Source organism: Beauveria bassiana (genome assembly GCF_000280675.1).
Source record: "Beauveria bassiana ARSEF 2860 unplaced genomic scaffold BBA_S00003, whole genome shotgun sequence".
NCBI classification, from domain to species: domain Eukaryota; kingdom Fungi; phylum Ascomycota; class Sordariomycetes; order Hypocreales; family Cordycipitaceae; genus Beauveria; species Beauveria bassiana.
This window is the reverse complement of record NW_007930838.1, coordinates 1,063,107-1,086,880: the sequence shown is the minus strand read 5'-3', so window position 1 is coordinate 1,086,880 and position 23,774 is coordinate 1,063,107. Positions and strand designations below refer to the sequence as shown.

The window sequence follows — 23,774 nt, the reverse complement described above, 5'->3', positions numbered from 1 at the left end:
CTGCACGGCGCGCTGCAGGAACACGGCCATGGGCGCGTCGCGCTTGGACTGCTGCCGGAGATAGGCGGCGCAAAAGGCGGCGTCGGAGAGGCGCGTCGTCTTGTGGTCGCGGTGCCAGCGACGAGTTGACCGGAGGGCATCTTGAATGCGCGCGTGTATCGACTGCTTCGACGCTGATCGCGGCTGCTGCTGCTGCTGGTTGGTTGTTCGCCGAGTATTCGGATCTGGAGTCACCGTTAGCGTCTTGAAACAACCTCCCCAACATGATGTGATGGGATGAAAAAAAAAAGGGTAAGACGCACCGCTGTCTTGCGTGTCCACGCTGCTCTGGCTCAGCGCGGCTTGCATTTGCTCCGCCGACGGCAACTCGCTCAGCGTCGTCCTCAGACCTTTGACCATTTCCTTGACACCCGCCATCTCGCCGCGCATCTCCTCGGCCAGGCGCCGCGCCTCGCTCCGGCATGCCTCGTCAGCGAGCCCGCGGGCAGTATCGTCGCGGTCGCGCGCGGCGGCCAGGTGCGCCTTGACGGCGAGAATCTCCTTCCACAGGTCCTGCAGACGGGTCTCGTGCTGCGCGCGAAAGGCGGCGTCGCGGGCCGTTGCCTGCACGAGGACGCGCAGGTCCCGCTCCAGACGGTCGGCCTGCTTGCCGACGGTGCGCAGGTTCATCTCGAGCGTCATCTTGGCGAGGGCGTCGGCCTGCGCGGCGAGGCGCGAGGCGCCGGCGGTGGTGGTGGCGGAGGTGGAGGTGGGCGGCGCGGCATCGGTGCTGGTGGATTTGGCAGCGGTGATGGTGCTGCTACGGTGCACGGCGATGAGAGAAGAGGAGGAGGAGGCAGTTGCGGCGGCGGCGGCGGCGTGGCTGCGGGTGACGCGGGAGGTTGAGGCGGGCGGTACGGATCGAGGTCTAGTGGACATGGTGTCTGAATTGGTTGGATAGCATTGGAGATGAGTTGGAGAGGGATGGGAAGAATGATGATATTGTTTCTAGTAGGAGACGGGGATGGGCCGTTTGTCGTTTGTCGTTTGCCGGGTTCCTTCCTGAGCCGTCGTCTGCCAGCCGACAGAACAAAAACGGCCCTTTTTGCCAACTTACAGTCCCCCCTCCTCCAGCACGCTCCAACGCGATATCCCTTTTCAAGATACATCAAAGTGACATCACGTCAAAGCTTTCCTTGCCCCCCCTCCCCTCTCCCCCGAGCCCTCTACTTTCGCTGCCCGACCACCCACGACAGAAAAAAGTCGACATCCTTGGGCACCATGTCCGGCGTGGCCAGCGCCTGCACAAACTCGGGCAGCACGCCCCGCGCGTCCGACGCCGTGCCCATGACCCATTCGATCCGCTTCGTTCCGTCCTCCTCCTCCTCCTCCCCCGGCGATAGCTCCCGGACGCGCTCGACGCTCGTATACGCGCCCGTCACCGTACCGCCGCCAGCCGCGTTGGCCGCGTCCGGCCCGCCCGTATAAAACACCTGTACCACGACAAACTCGCGGCGGTCCGCGACGGCCGCCGTCGCCTGCAGCACGGGGAACACGCGCCGCTTCAGCGGGAAAGGCAGCCGGTGCACCGACTCCTCGACTTTCAGCGTCCAGTCGACCCACGTCGCGCCGGCGTGCTGGATCTCGACGCCGCCGCAGTCCCACTGCGTGCGCGGCGTCGTCGACTCGACCGACGCGGTAAAGGCCTTTTCAGACGCGGCGTGCTGCTGCTTAAAGTGGAGGAGAAACTCGTCCCAGCTGGCTGTTTTGGGGGCGGCCGCGTCGGCGTGCACGCTGCGCCGCAAGAACCACGTCTCGGCGGCGGCGCCGCTCGGCGGACGCACTTGCGGCAGCTGAGACTGGTACTCGGTGGCGAGGCGACGCATGACGTCGGCGGAGAGCTTCTTCTCGTAGACGTCGACGGTTGCGTCGGACGAGGCGTACCTGTGCGTTTTGCGGAACTTCCAGGACGAGGAGGGCGGCGACTTGGAGGCAGAAGAAGAAGAAGAAGGGGAGGAGGAGGAGTCGGCGGGCAGGTCGTCGATAAAGGGCAGCGCCTCGGACAGCAAGCCCGTGAGGAGAGGCGTGAGCTCCGCGGCAGAGGCGGTTGGCGCGGGGAGCTGCGAGGGGTCGATGCCCCAGAGGTGCACGAGGGGACCGAGGGTCTGCGGCATCGTGCTGTATTTTTTTTGGAATCGTACAGGAGGAAGAATGGGAATGCGCAAAGGGGGGACGCGGCGTGGTCAGTGTTTTTTCGATGAGCTGTGTGGTAGCGTCATTGCTACATTAGCTCCGATGTGACTGAGACACACAACGGCGAATTAGGCCTGCATATGCTGCAGCAATGAGACGGATGTGGAAACACTACCAAACTACACTCACTACATATCCATCGCTCCCTAGATACACTGGCCATCTCTTTTCACAATCATTCACGAACTTACTGCTGGTTCGGTCTTGATATGTCACGTTTGCATCGATAGCTAATGTGAACTTGTGGCATGGTATGTATTATCATGGTATTTTATGGCTATGATGGTAATGATCAGTGGAAAGATTTTCCGAATCTCTAGCTCTAAATGGCGAATCTCGATAAACGCGGTAGAGAGAAAAAAAATTAACAGAAACTTGGCTTGATATGATATGCAAGTGATTTTGATCGGTTGTCGGGGGTAGGTAGTGGTGGTACATGCGAAAACCAAGATGCAGCAGTGCGCAGCGCCGCAGATGAGACAGCAGAGCGGACGATTCCCCCATAACACTGCCCTCGGTGCCAGATGTGTAATGGTTTCCAAACGGAAAATAGAAGAAAGGACAAATTACACTGCACATAGCTGGCTTCGATTCGTTTTCTTCCTCATTTCATTATTCAGGCTTTGCGGTTAGCTTCTGCCTTCTTCTCTGGCGGCGACGGCGTCCATTTCGCCTGAAAACAGCGTGTCCTGCCACTCGCCGCACAGCTGCCCAAACGACAAGAATTCTTCGCCCTCATAGTCGGTAAAGGCGCCACCGTACTCGCCGCCTTCCATGGGGTTCCGCGAGTCCTCGACGGGATACTGCAGCTGGGGCAGCCAGGCGCGGCCGTCCATCTCTGCGCTCGTGAGCTGGTCGCCGGCGCGCGAGGCGAGAGCGTTGGCGCGCAGCAAGCTGGCAACATAGGGAAAGAACCACATGGCCTTGTACTCGCCGTCGATGAACTCCTTGCCGCCCGTGCAGTGCCAGAGGCCGTAGATGTGACGCGTCACGTAATTGACACCCAGACTGGCGGAGCGGAGCCACTCGCTCGCGGGTAGTCGGCTGCGGCTGGAGGTGGCGGTGGCTTCGCGTCGGCTCCGGTGCGGCGCCGCTTCTTCTTCTTCTTCTGAGACAGCCTGGCGAGCGGCCGACGATGGCTTAACGGCCGCCTCATATATCCTGCTCAAGGCCGCGTACACCGCAGCGGGCATTGCAATTGAATAAGGCACAAATGACGTACCCTGTTCAAACATGTCCACATCCATCCGTGCCGTGTAGCCGGGCTGGTCAAATTTCATGTGTCCAAAGTACCATTCGTAGCCCGCCTTGGTCTGGAAAAGCGCCGACTCGTACTCGATGCTAATGTGGAATTCCGTCGGCTCGCCTGGAAATGCCAGCGGATCTGGCAGCTTGAACTCGTCGCTCCCCTCGAGCTTCGCGGCAGCCTCGTCATCCACGTCGCTGCGAAGCGCCAGCACCTCCTTGGAGCGGTGGTATTCCTGCCGGCCCCAGACGTTGGCCAGATAATACTGGTCCGACTCTCTGTTTTCAAAATTGGCGTCGTAGGTCCGCGCAATCTCGGCCATGGTGACGTTGATGTACGTTCGTAAATCGCCCACGGGTCCGATGACGGTGCCAGAGTTTAGCCACTTGGGGTCATTGGTGGCCATGCCGCCGTCGCCCTGGTTGGGGCCAAACGTGTGGGCATCGAGATGCGAAGCAGGAACGGCCCAGCACCTCGGCGCGGACCAGTCTATGGGCCAGCAGATCTTGTCTGGGCCCCAAAAGATGGTGTTGCGAAAGCCTTTGTCGTGCAGCGCGCTGACGGACATGTTGAAGCGTTCGGCGAGTCGGGCATCCGAGTCTCTCTGAATCGTAAAGTAGCGCTCAATCATAATCTCAACAGGGAGCTGCATAATAATGTCGTAGCCGTCCACAATGAGCACCAGATCGTCGTCGTTGTCCGCTGACAGATTTTGGAGGTATTGCTGAATGGCGCGCAGCTTGGCCAGATGCGTCTCGGCGGCGTCCATCTCGCCCTTGCCTTTCCAGCCGAGAAGCAGCGCTGCTGGATATCTGTTGACAGCTGCAGAAATGATGTTGTAGCATAATTTGATATTTGGAGAGCTTGCGGGCACGAGATAGTGGAATGAAGATACTCGAGATTTTGGCCTTGACTCTGGCGACGTCGTCGGCCTGTTGGTGATGATTCTGCTGAAACGGCCCTATCAAACTTGTAAGTCCAGTAGTTCGCCTGGTATTTCTCCTTTACCGGACAAAGATTGAAAATGCGTACCGGTTTCAAGGATTCATCAACTGCAAGAAGTGTAAAGAGGAAAAGAAACAAAAGCGCAGGGAGCAGTATTACGCGCCGTTTCCCTGAAAAGACGGCCATGCTGGGCATTGTGATTGCTTTTCCCAAAATGTATGAAAACCCAAAAAGAGAGAGACAAGAAAGAAAATGAATGGTTCTGCTATCCGTATAAATGAGAGGAATGAACAAAGTAAAAGAATGTCGATCCAACTAAATAATGAGTAGTTACTCTGACACGTCGTGGGGTGCTTAGAGCGAGTCAAGCCAAGTTGGAACTCGCTGCGTGTGTGTATGCGTAGGTAAGGTAGCGTCTGTCCAACTGTAGGTAGGGAGAGTAATCATGGCGGGAATGCTCATGAATGGCAGGATTGACGGCCCAAGCTACCTACGTGCCTACCTGCCTACTCAACTCTCCTATCTGCTTGCTTGCTTGTTCCCGCCGACCGAGCATGTTCTGCTGGGGCGTGTGAGAAGGTGTGAGCCTAGAGGCAACCCACGCAGAAACGCAGAAACGGGGGCGGCCAGTCTCCTCCTGATTAAAACTGGAAACGACTTGGAATATCCAAAGGCACATTGGCGCAAGCCCCACAAGTAAATGTTGAAACTGTTCACTGTTGGTAACCGAGTAGATACAGAGTTCTATGTGGCGCACATCCATCCACACTTTTGGGTTGACTTTTAACGTCCAGTAGTTTCTCGTAAATATCCGTACAACTGGCCGGCGTTGCCGCTTCTGTAAGGTACTAATAACTAGGGACGCACGTATTTGCTGCTGTGGTCCAGTAAACAAACAGACTCTCCCGTCGCTCGAGGCCCAGCTGGGTTCAACCATGAATCTCTTATGGTTGGGTTCTCTGACAAAGAACAGTATTGTATTGCCACTAACCCCAGGGTTGTGTTGTGTTCTTTGACCAACAAGTTTATCAAACATGTCTAAATGTTTCCGGCGGTTCGAGCCAGTCCCTTCAAGTTACCATGCTGGCCTTGCGAGCGTTTCTGTGTATTGGGTTTCAAGAGTTGCAACCGTGCGGGTAGCAAGGGCTTGAACGCATCGATCGAGTCTCCCCAATTGCTTTTGGCTCATGCGCAAACTACTGGTCAGTGGTCAGTGGCCAGTGGCCAAGTGGTCAGTGACTCAGTGGTATCTACCTACCTAGTGCTAGGCAAGCGATTGATTAGTGGTGGGACTAGCATGGCCAACGAGAAACCGCCAAGAAGCCAAGAAGGGCTAAAACTTGTGATTTATCAGTTGCATATTTTACGGAACACCATGTACCAGTATGTTGTTATGTACTAGGCTCTAGCATCCTTGCCTACCCAAATCGCAGCGTGCATGCATTGAAGAGAAGAGCTGCGCCTCACGGGCGGGAATAGCGGTGCGCGTTGTGACTGCCATGTATGATGTTTCGCGCACGGGGTGACCGCAACACTAGCTAGATGCATGCCAAGAATTCCTGGCGCTGGGTCCGTTGCAGCCAGAATAAGCTCCGGCACGGCCAATTTGTCAACGGCTTCGCTTGGGCAGTCTTGGCGGCCACTTGTTGCAACTGGCATTACGCCAATGGGCTACAGCCAATGCGTCGGCCAACTGTCAGGCCGTCTTTCTTGTTCTTGGCGAAGCGTCTTATTTCGAGCCCCCAAAGTTACGCTTCCGCCGCAGGTCATGGGCGCGATAGCAACAGACCATCTCGCAAAAAGCATCTCAAGTATGCATAAATTGGCAGCCCGACTTGTCCATCAGTAAAAGTAACCGGGCAGAAAGCCGGGTATGGGGGGGGGGTCTGAAGAACCACGCTTGGCAGGCAGGCAGGCAGGCCGGGAAAGAGCACGCGATATGGAGATGACGGGGGCGGGTGCCCATGGGCCATGGCTTGTTCCCATTTCCGACAAACCCCGATGGGGATGCGGAATGATTTTTACTGGTAGCGTCAGTGGCAAGGAAACAATTGCGCCCCCAGATTGTCTGAGAAATGTGCCAGATCCTGGTACGATTAGTGCCCATTCTGAATTCATGTGCTTGAATTTGACCATGCAAAGTACGGAGTACAACAGGGGCCAAGCGGCGAGAAACTGGAGACATCCTGGTCGTCGGGGAAAAAAAAGACAAAGCCCGTGTGTCTTGGATTTCTCGGGTGCAGCGTCTGCCGAGGTCAAGTATGAAACGATGGCCTAATGCGCAACCAGATGAAGTCGGTCGGTCCCCGCGTGCTGATGAGTGCAAAAGAGACTGTCGCACTTTGCATACTTAGACAGGAGCTAATAATGCATGTATGAGTCGATTCGTTTGACGCTACATTCTTCTCGAAGGGTCAGCGCCAGGATCATTGTCGGCGCTGATTGGCGATACTGGAGAAGGGTAATTTACAGCTTAAACTTTGTTTTCCGCCGTATTTCGTTGTCAGCTCCAGGAAGCAATTACCGACCGACTTGACAGGCAACAGGGTGCATCGCGAGCGTGCAGTCATGACCAAGGAAGATATGAATCACGGTCTTAATGTATCCAGTCTACAGTGGGGGCGGTTTTAATGCTGGATGTGTGCGTAAATACCTATTTCGCTATTCATTGGTGTCTTTTGGGGGGGTTCAAGACAGCTGATGGAGTCGGCAGGTAGCCGAGAAGCTGTGGCCTCAATGTCACGGCCGAGTATTTATGAGCTGACGTCTTGCCGGATGTGGTCTGCCGGATGCTGCGGTGGCTTGAACAGTGAGCCGCAGGGAATAAATGATTTTCAACTTCGGACATTGTCAAAAACGTGTCACGTCATGGTCAACGGTGACCGGCGCCGGGTCGGCAGCCACGGGCTAGCAAAGTGGCAGCTGGGCAACTGTGGCGTTGGAGAGCCGACGTAATACTGATAGGATAGGATAGAGCGCGGGTTGGTTGCGTGTGCACCAACGATTAGCGTGATAAAGGGCGGGAGAAAAGGGGGGGAATTATTTTTAGCTTGGGTGTTGAAGAACGAACAAGACGAAGCGTATGTATGTAACTAGCAAGAGAAAGATGAGTAAGATAAAGCTGCAGTGGCAGAGTGGATAAAGGGATGCCGTTGCAAGGAAAGAGCAGCGTTAGCAAACTCATACGAATGCCAAGAAGAGGAAATTTAAAAAGTCCGTCACAGTCAAGCAGTTCCCTGTTGACTTTCCAATACGCAGTTCCACTTTGGCAGTTTGCCAGCTGCAGTTGCCAGCTGCAGTTGCCAGCTGCAGCTGCCAACGGCCGTGGCCTTGAGCAAACAAACAAAAAGGCCGTTCAGTTGGCCGGAGTGATGATGATTGAGTGGCTAAAGTTGTTGTGTGGTGGGATGTGGACTCGGGTACCAAGTAGCAAAAAATTATCTGCGGTGACGTACATATCAAAAAAGGGCCGCGTACCTTGCAGGCTAGAGACAAGCTAAAATCATGGCTTAAAAATGATGGTGAAAAGGCTTGGGTATTGAGCATACACTAATCCGTATTGTTTGTGGCCACAGTGCCACACAGCAGTGTAAATACTTGGTCACGGTCACAACAAGTATCCGTACCAAGGCTGGTGCCAATAGCCAAGGGCTTGGTAGTGTAATCTAAAATTGGCTTCTAGACTTGACAAGGAATGCGGCTATTATGCTGCTTGATCAGAATCTTTACTGGGTACATATAATCCGTATTCGACGCTGTTTGATAGGGGTACCCCCTTTGGAAGGGCTGCAAATAGCTACCTCGCATTTCCAGGCACTATGTCCGCTAACGAGGTGGTTTTTGACAGCCCACGGCTGGAATACATCCACTGGAAATGTCATCAGAGGGACCACTAAGGTACCTGGCTGGCTAGGTCGAGGTACCCCCGCAAATTCTGTCCTGCACCGTCTCTTTAGGTATTTAAAAACTCACTGTACCTTTTAGACAAGACAACTCACCTTCGAGCCACAACCATAAAATAAGGTAGCTACCTAAATACCTACCTACTAAATTTAGTGATTACACCAGTTGTCATGCTGCTCTCTGTCATGCTGCCCTCCTGATTGCCCACATCAATACCCCTTGATGCCGTTTATTTGATGCATGTCTTAACAATCTGTCTTTTATTCTGGCCTCATGTCAATCTGTTCCGGAGCCACTCGGAATCTAGAGGTACCTACTTCTTTCCTCCACCACCGCACACTTGCTCTCCCCAGTCTCATCAGCCTCGCGGCTCCCCACCAACGATCACGACCACGATTCACGACCACGATCAATGATACTCGGACCGGTCTAGTCTTATTGTCTCTGACTCGGCACGTTTTTTTTCCATCACATATCTCCTTGTCTTTGCCCGCACTCAAGCTTCCAACTACCTCCAATCCGTACTCTCTCACGTATCAGCTACCTATTCCCACTACCGAAACTTACCTGTGCCACCTGCCAAGCCTCCCCTCCCCCCGCCTCCTACAACCCTCCTAGTTAGTTACGACGCAAAGGCCATCTTCTTCGCCCAACCCTCCGTCGGCGCTTTCAACTTCACTACTTACCACATCATCCGAATTCACCCATCTTTTTGGCATTAGATTTTGTCTTCTTGGCGCGGGCTCGTTTCCGCCTATTCCTTTCATTCTATATCACACTATCGGCATTATATCCAACACGCTCTTTTGGTCCCATATACATGCAACAACCGCCGCACCACACGTTCCCCGTTCAATGCTGCCTCGTCCCACAAGCCAAGCTCCCCAACATCGACCTCAATTGAACCTGCGCCACGATTTCTTCCGTTTATAGATCGTCACGCTCATTATCAACCTCAGACGCGTCTGATTTAACTCTGCGCCACCGGCCAGGCTACGCATCACCCTTGAATCTGATCTTGGCAAGCCCACGCCTGGCTACCTCGACTCTCTGTCCTGTGCGCCTCCATCTTTGACGCGCAACACTAACAAAGAACTCAAAATCTTTTGCGCGCCTATTCCAACAACTCAGTTCCTGGCTCCCATTTTGTTTCCGCTCAGCGCGCCAAAGATGTCTTTGCAATCTCCAGAACCTTCGCCGCCCCTACTCAAAGAAACTCCGAGCCTTGCATCACCAAACGACGCTGCCGTCGACATGGAAGCCAACCTCGACCGCTCAGAGGCTGCTTCCCAGTCTAATCTTGACCATGAATATTCAATCCCATCAGCCGTCAAGTTCACATGGCTAGGCACCTACTTTCTGCTGTCATTGCTACTCACCATCTATAACAAATTAGTCCTCGGCGTGGTACGTGATGCGCCACCCTTCTTCGACCTTCATCAGCTACTAAGTCTTGCTCTCTAGTTCAAATTTCCCTGGCTTTTGACCTTTCTTCACACCTCAATCTCCGCTCTCGGTACCTACGGCATGATGCACAGGGGCTATTTCAAACTCTCTCGACTGGGACGACGTGAGAACCTCGCCCTCGTCGCCTTTAGCGCCCTCTTTACTGTCAACATTGCCTTGTCCAACCTATCACTTGCCATGGTTTCCGTTCCCTTTTACCAGACCATGCGCATGCTTTGCCCCATCTTTACCCTTCTCATTTTCCGTGCCTGGTACGGCCGTACCTACAGCACGCTCACCTACCTATCCTTGGTTCCGTTGATAGTTGGCGCCGCCATGACCACGGCAGGCGAGATGAAGTTTTCCGATGCCGGTTTCCTGCTGACAATTCTCGGTGTCATTTTTGCCGCCCTCAAGGTCAGTTCTGGCCTCTTGCATTGCCCGGTTCCATGCTGACTTTTTTCCAGACTATTGTCACGAATCGCTTCATGACGGGGTCCCTCGCTCTTCCACCTGTCGAATTTCTTTTTCGAATGTCCCCCATGGCTGCTTCGCAAGCACTCATCTTTGCGTTTGCGACTGGAGAGGTAGATGGCTTCCGTCAGGCCCTAGCCAACTCGGAAATGTCGGGCTTTGCCACCTTTGCGTCTCTGCTAGGCAATGGTTGCCTCGCTTTTCTGCTCAACATTTCGTCTTTCAATACCAATAAGCTCGCCGGCGCATTGACAATGACTGTCTGCGGTAACCTCAAGCAGTGCTTGACCGTTCTTCTCGGCATCTTCATTTTCAATGTTGACGTTGACCTGCTCAAGGGCACCGGTATGGCTATTACAATGCTCGGCGCCGCTATATACAGCAAAGCAGAACTCGACAACAAGAAACGACAGCAGACTGGCTACAAACAGATTCCCCAATAATTCATTTGGACCGAATTGTGGCCCCATTACCTTTCCTTTACCATATGCAGAGACCGCAAACCGCAGTCTAATTGGCAATTATTTGGCATGCTGCTCCCGATATCAATCATGTCGGTAGCCAATCCAGACTTACGATACTCGAGACGGAGCCAGAGAAACTGTGGCCTTGTCTCATCCTCGGCGGGCCAAGCAGGTCTCGACCCTTGACACCAGTCATGGCATTTGTTACTACATTGGCGTTTTAACATCGGGCTCTACATTATTTTCTAGTCTTTTTTTTTCGTTCCTTGTCTATGAGTAGTGCATATACGGGTACAGAGTATCCTGTTGTAGTTTTTAGTTTGGCACTGGGAACTAATTTCATTGACGCATTATGCATAGCATGCATGAGCATAGAATATACCGCTTTAATACTACATGGGCTCTTACTCGAGCCTTGTTATCGAAGAAAACTAGAAGAAGATGAAGAACTCGATTGCTACATCATTTTGATTTCCAAACAGTAGCCGGCCATTGAAGAGAGCAGCAAATATATATTAGATGAGGAAAAGAAAAAGACACCGCTCGCTATGCTAAAAAAAAAAAAATATTGCGACGCGAGGTCGCACAATACAGAGAGGGTGAAGAAGATGATGGCTTGTTTCCTCAAAGGTCGCAGCGATATATCATCATTGTGTCAATTGGGATCAGAGTATTGTAAATCACGCATCCTTTCTTTTTTTTTTAATGCCGAGTTCTTACTTGAGCTCGTCGACCTTTCTGCCCTCGGGCACGGGCAGCGTCCCTGCCTCATCCTGGAGCGTGCGTATGCTGCTCTTGACATCCTCCAGCGTCGCGTTACCGTGCAACCCGAGCGTGCGTGCGAGTTCCTCGAGGGGGCTCGGTATTTCTGCTAGCTGTTGTTGCTGCTGCTGCCCTTCCACGGGCGTCGCGAGTCCGATGCGCAGCTGCACCGAGGACGATGACGATGGCGGGTTGGCCCAGGAGACGAGCGCGGGCGTCGACTTGCTGCGCTCGAGCATGGCGAAGCGCAGGCCGACCTCGGTGACGGTGACGAGAATGCTGACGATGATGAGGATGATGACGATCCAGGTAATGGCGCTCATCTTGGCGTCATTGACCGAGTCGGAGAGAATCTCGGCAAGGTCGAGGAAGACGCGACAGCGCTCGTTGAGTACCTTGATGCGGGGGTCGATCTCGAGGTACTCGCGGATGGCGGCGTAGAGCGGGTGCAAAGTCGGCTCCGAGTCCCAGAAGAAGTTGGGGACGTCGAGGATATTGGATGCTAGGTGCGTAGTCAGTTTCGGGGTTTCATGAAGATTACGACACTTGACGGTGGCTGAAGAGGGAAGGGAGAGGGGGGACAACGTACATAGATTGATATCCACGCGGCTCTTGAACAACCGTCCGAGAATCTTGACAATCTCCGTCCTCGTCATGTTTAGCTCGCCCGTCAGCGCCAGCGTCTTGGGCACGTCCTGCGCGTCGAGCATCGTCTCGCCCAGGCGCTCCTCGAACAGGCACAGCTTGGTGCTCTGCGCAATCGCGTGACTGATGGTCAGCTTGATCATGTGGTCGGACCGCGGCACCAGCGTAATCATGTCGTTGAAGATGCGCGGGCGCTTCACGTCGGCGCTGTACTCAAAGTGAAACTCTTCCGTCTCGAAATCGTGCTGCTCAAGCGGCCGCGTCAGCAGGCTGACGCCGTCCTCGGCGGCGTCGGCAAATGTCAGGTCCGCGAGAATGTCCTTTTCCTGGTACTCGGAAAAGTTCCAAAAGACAACGACGCCGTACGAAAAGACAAACAACTCGGCAAAGTTCTTGGCGTTGGGCCCGCCGAGACGGTTGATGGGCGGCGGAGAGCCGTCGCCATGCGGACGGAAGCTGTGGTGCATGTTGGCGGTTTCGTCGTCGGGGGACTCGTCGCGCGTGCCAGGGCGCATGTGGCTGGGCTGCTCTGGACTCTCCGGTGCGGTGTAGGCATCCTCTTCAAAGTAGCCTTCGTGGTGGTCTCGCTGTTCGGTCCGCTCAATCTCCAGATCCAGAACCGTTTTGCCGGTGCCAGGGGTCTTGAGGATGGGCCGGCCGCGGACACGATAGCCGTCATTTCCGTTCATCAGCGGCAGCGCGTAGATGACGTACAAGCAGTCATCGTAGAGCTTCGTTTTTGCTTCGTGCTTGTCCTTTAAGAACTCGGCTGTGGCTTTGATTTTAAATGCTTGCGCGGTGCAGTACGCCGTTAACCGGCTGACCTTGTCCTTGCGCTGCATCTTGGGTAACCGCTCGGCGTAGCTCTTGCCGCGGATGCCGCCGCGCTTGCGCAGCACATCGAGCTCCTCGTCGCGCAGCGGCCCATCGTCTTCGGCCTGTAGCTTGCGCGTGAGCACCGAGTCGCTCTCAATCTCGTCCTCGACCTCGTCTTGGTCGTCTGTTTCCGGGAGCAGCACCAGCTTCTCGCTAATCTTGGTCGTTCGCGACGGCATGGGCTGGCCGGTGCGCGAGTGCACGTTGGGGAGCCCTCCGGAGACGACTCGTCGCGGATGGACAGGGCCGACGGCGTGGGGACCGGTTGAGGGCGTGGGAGGGCCGCGAGGTTGGCCTGAGGGGATCTGCGAGCTGAATTGCAGGACGTTGTCGACCGTCATGAACCGCATCGGCACCCGTCCCGGCGAGCGGGACAGGGCGTCGGAACGCTGCGGCAGGCGTCTCTGGCTGACCCTCTCGCGGGCTCTCGAATCGGTGACCTGAATTGGCGTCAGTTTTGAGCTGTGCAACTTGAACAATCGTGCGTGGGCAGCCGTGTCCAGCAAGGTCGCATACCAACACCGATGGCGCCCGTTGTTTGTTTCCAGAAGACATTGTGCAGAAAATTCTTCAAGCGCCGGACAGCATTAATGATTGAGGATACATCGACTAGTGAGGTCTACTGGCCGAGATGAAGCTCGATGAGATTATGGCAACCGCTGTCGTAGAGCGACGTCTTTTTCAATAATGGTGGAGTTGGCTGGAAGAGGTGGCAGCTTCAAGGTTGCATTAATATAAGTTGCTAGCGCGAACGAGGTCCCCACATGGGTGCTATGCATGACGCTACTTTACATCCGTAGTTACCCTGGATGAGAATGCTGCTTACAGTGCACCTTTTCCGCTTCATATGCGAGGTCGTCGATCAATGCTATTCACAACTTTTGCAGTCTTTCTAATACTGTGCGGTGCTGGCATTCTAGAGAAAGGACACCGTTGCCTTATGTGGCACGCAGAGGGTTCAACCTCTCCCCTTCGAGACTATTAAACGACGCTGTTTTCAATTCTGCCTTGCGCTCCAGCTGTTTGACCGAGTCACCAACCTCGAACAAAGATCCGAGCTGAGACGCCTTGCTCAAAACAGCCAAGGAGCTATTCTTCCAGGCCAACCAATTGAAGGCCTTTTCTGCTCGAGAAGCGCTAACCATTGTCGCAATGTAGAACGCGGTGCCGCCCACAATCAGAAGAGCATGGAGGGTGATCCAGCTCCATTGGATCATGTACACGGTTTCTTGCCGACCGAATTCTCCAACAACTTCTCCCATTTCTGGGACAGCGTTGCGTATGGCGTCATCATGCTCTGTGCCAAAACGTCAAAGCTTTGCCAGAGCTCACGTCGACTTGGGTTATAAAGTCCTCTCCCTTTGGGCGGCAGACCCAACGACCCATAGTAGGCAATGTTTGCTCTGCCTCTAGGAAATTTACCTGATTGTAGGCTCACCGTGACCGAATTCGGGCCCATCCGATCCGTCAAGTTGACACTTGTTTGGAACGTTGCTTGAAAAAACTGCTGACACTCTTGACAGTGTCTGCGCCGAAAATGAACGCTTTCGAGGCATTACGAGGGTCCTGTAGCTTCAAGTCTGTCCGTGCAATTCTAGACGTGATGGGATCAAACTCCAAGCTGTTGCTGACATTTTGGGGCAGAGACGGAAAAAGCTCCTTCTCAACAACTTTGTACGAGTCTGGGCTAGGGGCAAGATCCAACTTCCGCGTTGTTTCCATTAGGGTACCGTTGCTGACCTGTGAAGTCACGTCAAGGCCACAGTAATGTAATGCGCATTCACTGGCAATGACTGGAATATCTGGCCAGGAGTAGTTGTAGCTGGCAGTCTGCATCAATGCAGGCCAATTGAGCTGCACAGCGCTCAGCGCGATGATCAACCCTTTGAGATCTCCCAGAGAAGAAACAGTCTTGTCTGGATCGCCTGTAGAAAAGCCCATCATCTGCAAAGATGCACCACTTCCACGAACCGCAGATTTGTAATTAAAGGTATCATTATCTTGTCGAGTTACTGTAATATCGCCATCCAAATTGGCTAGGAATGCTTCGTTGGGTAGAAAATAAGCTGAAATAGGAATCCCTTTGGTTGAACCATTGGGAGTTGAAAGAGCCCAGGTATCATAGCGAGTCAGCTCTGAAGTAATGTCGTTGCACTGGTAGCAGACCCCTGCGGTGGTGAAGCTGGGCCAGCGGCAGTCTCGACTCCAGCAGTACATGTCGGCGCGCTTCTGGTACAGACTGCGCTTGTTGAAGAGACCAGATAAAATAAAGGCTTCTAAAGACGGATCGAGCTCCGCCGTGACCTGATGATATGCCTCCTCCGATCCAAACAATTTTTGCTTTGGGCCAGTCTCAGTCACACTGCCTAAATCATATGCGGTGCTGCGGGCGATGGGGTAATCTTGCTTTGAGTAAACCATGGTCGTCTTGACCTGAATAAGCTGCTGTGAGAACGGCCTAGAGCTATGGCAAGCAACACAACGAACGCGCCAAGTTTCGCTGCAGTCATGCGTGAGGTCGCTGTCAGTGTCTGAACTTGATCCAGGATGGCTACATATGCCACTCACGACACGGCTCTGCGAGTGAATACAGAGAAAAATCCCAGCGAGCCGCGGCTAGCTTGGTCAATCTTTTCAAAGTCCAAGACACAACACTCTTCTTTGCTAAAGATGATCCACTTCCATTGGCCAAGACAGGTCGCTACCGCAGAGGTAAGGGCTGCTTTCATAGCGACAGAAAGCACAGCCACGACCGCGTTGAGAGTAACGCCGTGCCAACTGAAGATTTTGTGCCCATCATATGTGCGGAGCAGTGCAATCATGGTGACGAGACTGGCTATGGAAAGAATTATGAGTGCCGTTTCGAGCGCCCATGGCCAGCTCAGGTGGAGAGCGGCTCGATTGCGATTACGATGGCGGGGGGTTTTAGATTGTAACATGTTGCGCTTGACAAAGCTGGTCAACTCGAAAATGAGGGACGATTGAACGTCTGTATATAGCTGCAAGATTGTGTCTCAGCTGCCTGCGGCTGAGCACTGCTCAGCCGCAGGTGTGACGACGTGCACATTACAGAAAGGCCTCCTCTGTATCTGTAACGTAATGGAGATGCCGGAAGACGAAGCTGATATCTTTGGAAAAGAAGCCCAGCGATACAAATGGCCGAGGATGAAGGATGATAATGGAGGATCTCATGGCAAAGAAATGATCATATTGCGCCGGGGAGAATAAATGAGAGGTAATGGAGGTGCACAGAACGTCACACTAATTCCGTTTGTCCTTGAAGATACGCACTACTGCATATGTAGTGTCTTGGTATAGGCGAAATTCATCTTGATTATTTGCGCTTCAAGGAGATGCTTTGCCAAGCCTGAGAAGAGATATGGATGACCGATTTCCGTGATGAGCCTGGCTGAGAAGGACACTCTAGGCTAAATAGAACGGATGCGCAGCACAAGGAAACGCCGGCTATACAAACTGGTTCAAAACATGCAAGCCTCTTGTTTTACTGGATAATCTTTTCGAAATGTACATAGATCTTTAGCACATTTATCATGCGCTGAGCAGATGGCGACGAAGGCAAGCCGCATTACCATCCGTTGCGTCACGGGCCAAGGCTGACCGCGAGTGTCGCGGATGAGGAACTGTTTCTACGCACGCAACATACTGCAATTAGTTCAAAGGTCATAATTAAGAAGCTATCGTAAAGAATTTCTATGCCAGCTAAGTGTGAGCTTGACAAGCCAGCAGATGGCCAGTCTTGACTTTTCTCTTGCTGTAATGTATGGCGCTACCTGGAGTAAGCATCGAGATTCTTGTCTTCATGTGCACATGTATACTAATAGATGGATAATTCGTCTGCTGAGTATTACGATATCATCGCGATGACCTTTGAAGTGATTGCTTCACAGTGCGAGCACTGTACAGTCGCGCACAGCTACACAAACGGGCGGGGTGCCACACGCTTGTTAATATCTGTGCCGATTTGTGATGGCGGATATCTGCACAAGGGTGGTTAAGTGCGCACAAAAAAGGACCATCACGTTATATTTACGAAATGGCGTCATAATTAGTTAGCTACTCGAGCAGACGGCGTCAGGCTTCAATGTCTCTACCCAACTATTAGTAGTGAGCGAGACCTCCTAAATACATATTTACAGTGCCGGGCCTGTTGAAATAATACAAAGCTGCCCAATGCCCCGGTATCGCCGCTAGGCCGGTAATAGGAGCTGTGCGTAAAAGCGGATCTCGATGGGATCAGTAGCCAATGGCAGCGCGCATCTCACCCCGTTGCTACGCCGTCGCCTGGTTGTTTGTTTACATGCTACCAACCGCACTACAAAGCCTCCTAGTCAAAGGTCCAAATGTGCAACAACCCCGCGATGTGGTCCTTGCTCTTCACATTTCACCTCCCCCCCTCCCCTGCCCGGCCCATTCTTGTGGCCTGCCACCTGCTGTTAAGGCTTGCATCTGTGTATTTCTCCAAATAGCTTGTGACGGCATAGCCCAGTGTCACAGCCATCCATCATCCTTCCAACATTCCTAGACACCGTGTCGTGCAGCATTTACAGCTTCCGTTTGCTTCCGCCGTCACCGCCCACTCGTCAGACCGGGACTTTCTGCTTCGCGCGCCCGCGCGCATGTCTTGGGGTCCATCCTGCCTGCTTCCCTGCGACAATTCCTCGATTTGCATTCCAGCGCACCACCAATCCCCAGACCTAGACGCCCAGGAAGATGTACTAGTTGCGCAGGCCAACAACTTAGCGATACATTGTCAATACTTTCGGCCTTCTTGCTCAATTACTCCGAGTGAGCCTGGCTGCCATGTTTCGCCCCCATCCTTTACGGCAGTCGCATACCCTCGAGGTTGTGCCTCCCGACAATAACATTTCTCGCCAACTCTCCACCACCTCATCCTCTGCCTCATCCGGCTACTCCTACGCCTCCGACCAGACTCAAAATACGCAATACTCATCCCTCTCGAGCGGATTCTCGCCCCCCAAGCCAACTCCTACAGCATATACACATAGGCGCGGCCAAAGCGATGTCATTGCCCGAGCCCGGCTCTTCGAATCGGGCGACATGAACAGCCCAAGTAGAGATGCCGCCTCAACTCGCCCATCCCTTCGCCAGCTGCCCCAAGGCCCAGTTGCCTCTCCTCCCAGGCCATCAGCGTCGCCAGAACAGAAGCTGCGCCATCTCCGCGGCCAGAGCGTCGACATATCCAAGCTCTCCATTTCCCAGAATGATGGTCCAGCTTCGCCGGCATCTCCTCCTCGCCTGTCATCTATGCGGCCAAACTCGATGCTACTGACTCGATCCGACTCAATGCTCCGTGGAGCTGGAGCCGTTCCCAGCAACAGCCCTCATATTTGCGCCCCAGAGCTCGAGAAGCTTGGCCGCTCCTCCACTACGCAGCTGCGCACTCTCTCCAAGCTTGCTCAATCCAACACCACCGATGACTTTTCCATCACGTCGCCCACACAGGAAGTTGTCGGTCTCCGCGGCCGGCGCAGACTGCAGCGCGCAGAGCAGTCAGCTGCTGGCAAAACAACCAAGTCTAATGCGTACGGATGGGAAGGCCGCAACTGGATGGATAAGCAACGTCAGTTCCTGCAAGCCTATGAGTATCTCTGCCATATCGGAGAAGCACGCGAGTGGATCGAGGATATTACCAACAAGACTCTGCCACCCATCGTCGAGCTCGAAGAGGCGCTTCGCGACGGTGTCACGCTCGCCGAGGTCGTCGAAGCGCTCAATCCCGACAGGCACTTTCGCATATTTCGCCACCCCAAGCTTCAATACCGACACTCCGACAATATTGCCATCTTCTTTCGCTACCTGGATGAGGTAGAAGTGCCTGATCTTTTCCGATTCGAACTCATCGATCTTTACGAGAAGAAGAATATCCCCAAAGTCATATATTGCATTCACGCTCTCAGCTGGTTGCTGTTCCGGAAAGGCATAGTAGACTTCCGCATAGGCAATTTGGTTGGCCAGCTCGAGTTTGAGCATCATGAGCTTGAAGCAATGCAGAAGGGACTGGACAAGTTAGGTGTCAGCATGCCAAGCTTTGGCAATATGGGTGCCGATTTTGGCGTCCCCGAGCCCGAGCCACAGGAAACTGAAGAAGAGAGAATCGACCGCGAATTAGCTCAAGAAACCGCCCAAATCACAGACCTGCAAGCGCAAATACGTGGCGCTCTCGCGAGATTACGTCTCGGAAATGACATGCAAGATCTCTGGGACGGTGAAGGCGCACTTATCGATCTGCAATCACGTATTCGCGGCGAATTCACGAGACAAATTATGGGATATAGGCTCCAGATGCGTCGCTCTTCAATCAAGGTACAAAGTGCTGCACGAGGATTCCTGACCCGACGGCGCATGAAGAATGATGGCCGCTGTTGGAAGGCAATCGAACCCGATATTCTCACTCTCCAGAGCATGATTCGGGCAAACAAAGTCCGGAAAGAGGTACGAGATATAACTTCTATGGTGTCGCAATCTGAAGGAGCTGTTCGGGAGATTCAGGCAATATCTAGAGGCTTCTTCATTCGCAAAGACCTTATCGTACAAAAGCGCGAGACAAAACAAGCCTCTGGGGATGTTCTCAACCTTCAGGCGCTTGCACGCGGAGCGCTACGAAGAGGCCAACTGAATACTCAGCGTAATCTCTTGGACGGCTTTAACGGAGCAACAGTGCAATTACAAGCAGCCGCTAGGGCTGCGCTGACCAGATTTCAGATTTCTCGTGAGCGAGATGCCTTGCAGTCATTCGCATCTTCCTTGACTATGCTCCAAAGCCTGGTCAGAGGAAAGGCAGCGAGAGCTCAGCATATTGGCACACAAATGGAAGTCAAGAAGCACTCATTGGACATTGGCAGGTTTCAGGCCGCCATCCGCGCAGCGGCTGTTCGACGCGATATCGCAAGTCAGCTGGATAGTCTTCACCTGAATGAGCCGGACACCATCGAACTACAATCCCGTATTAGAGGCATGTTTGAGCGGCGAAGTGTCTCTGCTCTTCAACAGAAGCTGGACCGTGTAACTCCGACAGTGACGAGTTTGCAGAGCCGCATACGCGGATTCAACTACCGCCGACAGCATGAGGCACTCATGACAGAGCTAGTCTCTCACAATGCGGAAACGGCTGCTTTCCAGGCTATGCTCAAGGCAATGATGGAGCGCGCGCGTGTCGATGACTTGCTGACGGAGCTCTACGAAGAGGAGGAGTCCATTGTCGAACTCCAATCCGCCGCCAGAGCATTCCTTGTCCGCGCTCGTTTCGAAGAGAAGAAGCGCTTCTTTGACGAGAATATGCAAAAGGTTATCAAGATTCAGAGTTTTGTACGCGCCAAGGTGCAAGGCGAGGCATACAAGAGCCTCACTACTGGGAAAAACCCGCCTGTCAATGCCGTCAAGAACTTTGTTCATCTGCTTAACGACAGTGACTTTGATTTCAACGAAGAGGTGGAATTCGAACGCATGCGAAAGACTGTGGTGCAGCAGGTTCGGCAAAACGAAATGTTGGAGCAGTACATTGACCAGCTGGATATCAAGATTGCTCTATTGGTCAAGAACAAAATTACTCTGGATGAGGTCGTCTCACATCAGCACAACTACGGTGGCGGCTCATCTATGGGAATGCTGGCCAACTCGTCCATTTCTTCGTCCAATCAATTCGACCTCAAGGCATTAAACAAGGGCTCACGCAAGAAGCTCGAATCATATCAGCAGCTGTTCTTCTGCCTCCAAACTCAACCTCAATATCTGGCCCGTCTCTTCAAGCACCTGCGCGAGCAAGGTACGCCTGATAGCGAAAGCAAGAGAATTGAACTTTTGATCATGGCTATGTTTGGTTATGCACAAAAGCGTCGTGAAGAATACTATCTGCTCAAGCTTATTGCTCGGTCCATCCGCGAGGAGATTGAAGGCAATCGCAGCCTCCAGGAATACTGCCGTGGCACTTTCTTCTGGTCAAAGCTTTTGGCTAACTACACGCGATCTCCCAGAGATCGCAAGTTCTTGCGAGGCCTCCTCGGCCCGCTGATACGGGACAATATTGTGGAAGACCCAGCCCTGGACTTGGAGAGCGACCCTATGCAAATTTACCGAGCTTCCATAAATAACGAAGAGCTCCGCACTGGTCGCCCAGACGGCAGGCCGCTGGACGTTCCGCGCGAAGTTGCGATTCGTGACCCTGAAACCCGCCGACTCTTCATCGATCACCTGCGCGACCTGAGAGAAATCTGCGATCAACTCTTCCTTGCAATGGAAGATCACGTCTTCAAGACGCCCTATGGCCTTCGATTCCTCTGCCGGCAAATGTTCGAATCTCTGCGCCAGCACTTTAACCGCGACTCGCCGGATATCCTTCTTCAGCATGTGACGAGCTGGTACTGGAAATTCTATCTCCAGCCTGCCATTGTTTCGCCCGAGAACGTTGGCGTTATTGAGAAGACGCTGAGTCCTCTTCAGAAACGTAACCTCGGAGAAGTGGCAAAGGTTCTTAGCCAAATCGCTTCGGGCCGACCGTTTGGTGGCGAGAACGTCTACTTGCAGCCTTTGAACGCCTTTGTGGCGGAATCAATTGAGCGCCTCCGACACATCATGAGCGAACTTATTTCCGTACCTGATGCTGAAAGCACCTTTGACATTGACGAATTCAACGACCTCTACGCCAAGAACAAACCGACGCTCTACATCAAAATGGCTGACGTGTTTTCCATTCACAACCTCATTGTATCACAACTTCCATTTTTGTGCCCGACCAGAGACGACGTACTGCGCGAGATTATTCAAGATCTGGGTAGCGCCAAGACGAATGAGAGCGAGATGAGCGCTGCCGGGTCGTCTGATATTCAAATGTTTCTGACGCCCAGACTTCACAACGTTGAGGACCCAGATGCAGAAGTCAAGGCATTGTTCATGGAGACGAAGCGCTGTGTGCTGTACATCATTCGTGTACAGACGGGTAACAACCTCTTGGAGATTCTCGTCAAGCCAATTACCGAAGAGGATGACGCAAAATGGGCTTCGTTGCTTCAGGGCGACTTTGCCCCGAGTGGTAGCCACGGTGCATACTCTGAAGCGAACATGATCGATGTGACACGCATGTCATACTACGAACTCAAGCGCACAGCGCTCGAGAATGTCATGCGGCTTGAGCAGATGGGCAGAATCTCGAAGCACAACAATTACCAAGACATCCTCAATGCCATTGCCAGCGACATCCGTTCCAAGAGCAGACGCCGAGTCCAAAGGCAACGCGAGCTTGAGGGTGTCAATCTGACGCTGGGCAACCTCCACGAGAAGGCCAATTACCTGGAACAGCAAAGAAAGAGCTACGATGACTACATTGAGCAAGCCATGATGACGCTACAGAACAAGAAGGGGTAAGTGCAAAGCATGCGCTAGACTTGAGGGGAAGCCGACCACTAACTCAACTTTAGGAAAAAGCGATTCCTGATGCCATTTACCAAGCAGTACAACCACCAGCGCGAGCTGGAACGCAGCGGCAAGGTGCCCAAGTTTGGCAGCTACATGTACAGCGCGCGCGCTCTCTCGGACAAGGGCGTGCTCGTGGCATGGAAGGGCATGTCGGACTATGACAAGATCAACGTGACCATTTCCTGCGACCAGGTCGGTGTGTTTGTCATTGAGGGCACCCGTGGGCACATTCAGATGCCCGGCGCCAGCGCTGTCGTCAATATCGAAGATTTGCTGCAGGCGCAATTTGAGGCGCATCAATTCATGCACCTCTTTGAGGGCAACCTCAAACTCAACGTCAATCTCTTGCTGCATCTGGTGTACAAGAAATTCTACCGCACTCAGTAAATGCGAGTATTGATGACTGAACATCTGGGGTTTTTTACGACAAAACTGCTTCAATGACTTATAATTTTGGCCCCTCTTGCCGTTCCTGCCTTCAATGAAGACCGGCATGGATGCCACGGGGGCAATTGTATAATGGATGGCATTCGCTGGTACACGAACATAAGGCATTGTTTTTTCTTTTTCCTTTCAAAGATTATGTTGACATGGCGGAGCTTTTTACATGGAATTTCGTCGCACGCGCACTTTTTTTCCTTTTTACTTGATCGATTTAAGTCGTTCGTTTTTTTTTGTGTGTTTTATGGATTCTGGTCGCATGGTGTTATCGAGTGTGTGTGTATTGGCCCGGACATGGACAGAAGCAGCAGGTTCTTACATCTGCTTCAAAAGAGACGGCGCATATTTAGGAGGGGGTAGGCGAATTGGTTGGTACAGGCAACGACGACGTTGATGGCAGAGATGTGAACGTCGAGGGAAACGGGGGAGGCATGCGCGAGGATTGCGCAAAGGCGATGAATATAAATTGCAAACAATTGTATGACATGGTCCTTTGTTCGAAGATGTTCAGCCCCGATCGACATGTTTGTTTTGGAGCAACTGTCGTGTTGTGCTCATACTGCCAGTATCGAATAGGGAGGATGAAGGTACGAAGTAAAACAAGAAATTTTGAATTACAGCTACACTTGCATAAAGATCTTGCCAACTGTGTGATACGTGATATAGAGTTAAAGTTTGCTGTTGATTTTGGTGGCTCAGCGGACAGCGAGAGCGGTTGCGCCATACCACATGTCAGTGCGACAGAGGCTCACTTTGTTAAAAGGTCATTATTTTGGGTACCGGGCGATTCGGCGACAATTAGGCTCTTGCGCCCGGACCGAGACGGAATAGGGATGCAGATGTTGTAAGCCCTGGCATGGAAAGCAAGGGCATGCATAAAGCTGCGCTTG

The 23,774-nt window shown here is 53.0% G+C and overlaps 5 protein-coding genes across 5 annotated transcripts in view; 2 read left to right on the top strand and 3 right to left on the bottom strand.

Annotated features, from left to right (window-relative positions):
* The window catches only part of BBA_01562 (uncharacterized protein), a gene marked incomplete at both ends in the record, with an annotated part of 2,499 nt that extends 346 nt beyond the window's left edge, over nucleotides 1–2,153 (bottom strand). The window contains 3 exons of the mRNA XM_008596659.1: nucleotides 7–224; nucleotides 303–907; nucleotides 1,231–2,153. Of these exons, the coding sequence (XP_008594881.1) occupies nucleotides 7–224; nucleotides 303–907; nucleotides 1,231–2,153 (1,746 nt within the window). The remainder of the gene's footprint in view (nucleotides 1–6; nucleotides 225–302; nucleotides 908–1,230) is intronic.
* A 708-nt stretch (nucleotides 2,154–2,861) lies between these two features.
* On the bottom strand, nucleotides 2,862–4,618 carry BBA_01561 (uncharacterized protein; the record flags this gene model as incomplete). Its single annotated transcript, XM_008596658.1, has 2 exons — nucleotides 2,862–4,439; nucleotides 4,511–4,618. The coding sequence occupies 2 exons, from the start codon at nucleotides 4,616–4,618 to the stop codon at nucleotides 2,862–2,864; spliced, it is 1,686 nt and encodes a 561-aa protein (XP_008594880.1).
* A 4,878-nt stretch (nucleotides 4,619–9,496) lies between these two features.
* On the top strand, nucleotides 9,497–10,689 carry BBA_01560 (triose-phosphate transporter; the record flags this gene model as incomplete). The annotated part of the gene is made up of 3 exons (XM_008596657.1): nucleotides 9,497–9,733; nucleotides 9,791–10,189; nucleotides 10,240–10,689. The coding sequence occupies 3 exons, from the start codon at nucleotides 9,497–9,499 to the stop codon at nucleotides 10,687–10,689; spliced, it is 1,086 nt and encodes a 361-aa protein (XP_008594879.1).
* A 737-nt stretch (nucleotides 10,690–11,426) lies between these two features.
* BBA_01559 (YagE family protein) lies at nucleotides 11,427–13,548 on the bottom strand (the record flags this gene model as incomplete). Its single annotated transcript, XM_008596656.1, has 3 exons — nucleotides 11,427–11,974; nucleotides 12,062–13,433; nucleotides 13,510–13,548. 3 exons carry the CDS (start codon nucleotides 13,546–13,548, stop codon nucleotides 11,427–11,429), a joined length of 1,959 nt encoding a protein of 652 aa, XP_008594878.1.
* Nucleotides 13,549–17,814: 4,266 nt separating this feature from the next.
* On the top strand, nucleotides 17,815–22,830 carry BBA_01558 (GTPase-activator protein for Ras-like GTPase; the record flags this gene model as incomplete). Its single annotated transcript, XM_008596655.1, has 2 exons — nucleotides 17,815–22,388; nucleotides 22,446–22,830. 2 exons carry the CDS (start codon nucleotides 17,815–17,817, stop codon nucleotides 22,828–22,830), a joined length of 4,959 nt encoding a protein of 1,652 aa, XP_008594877.1.
* Between the last annotated feature and the right edge of the window lie 944 nt (nucleotides 22,831–23,774).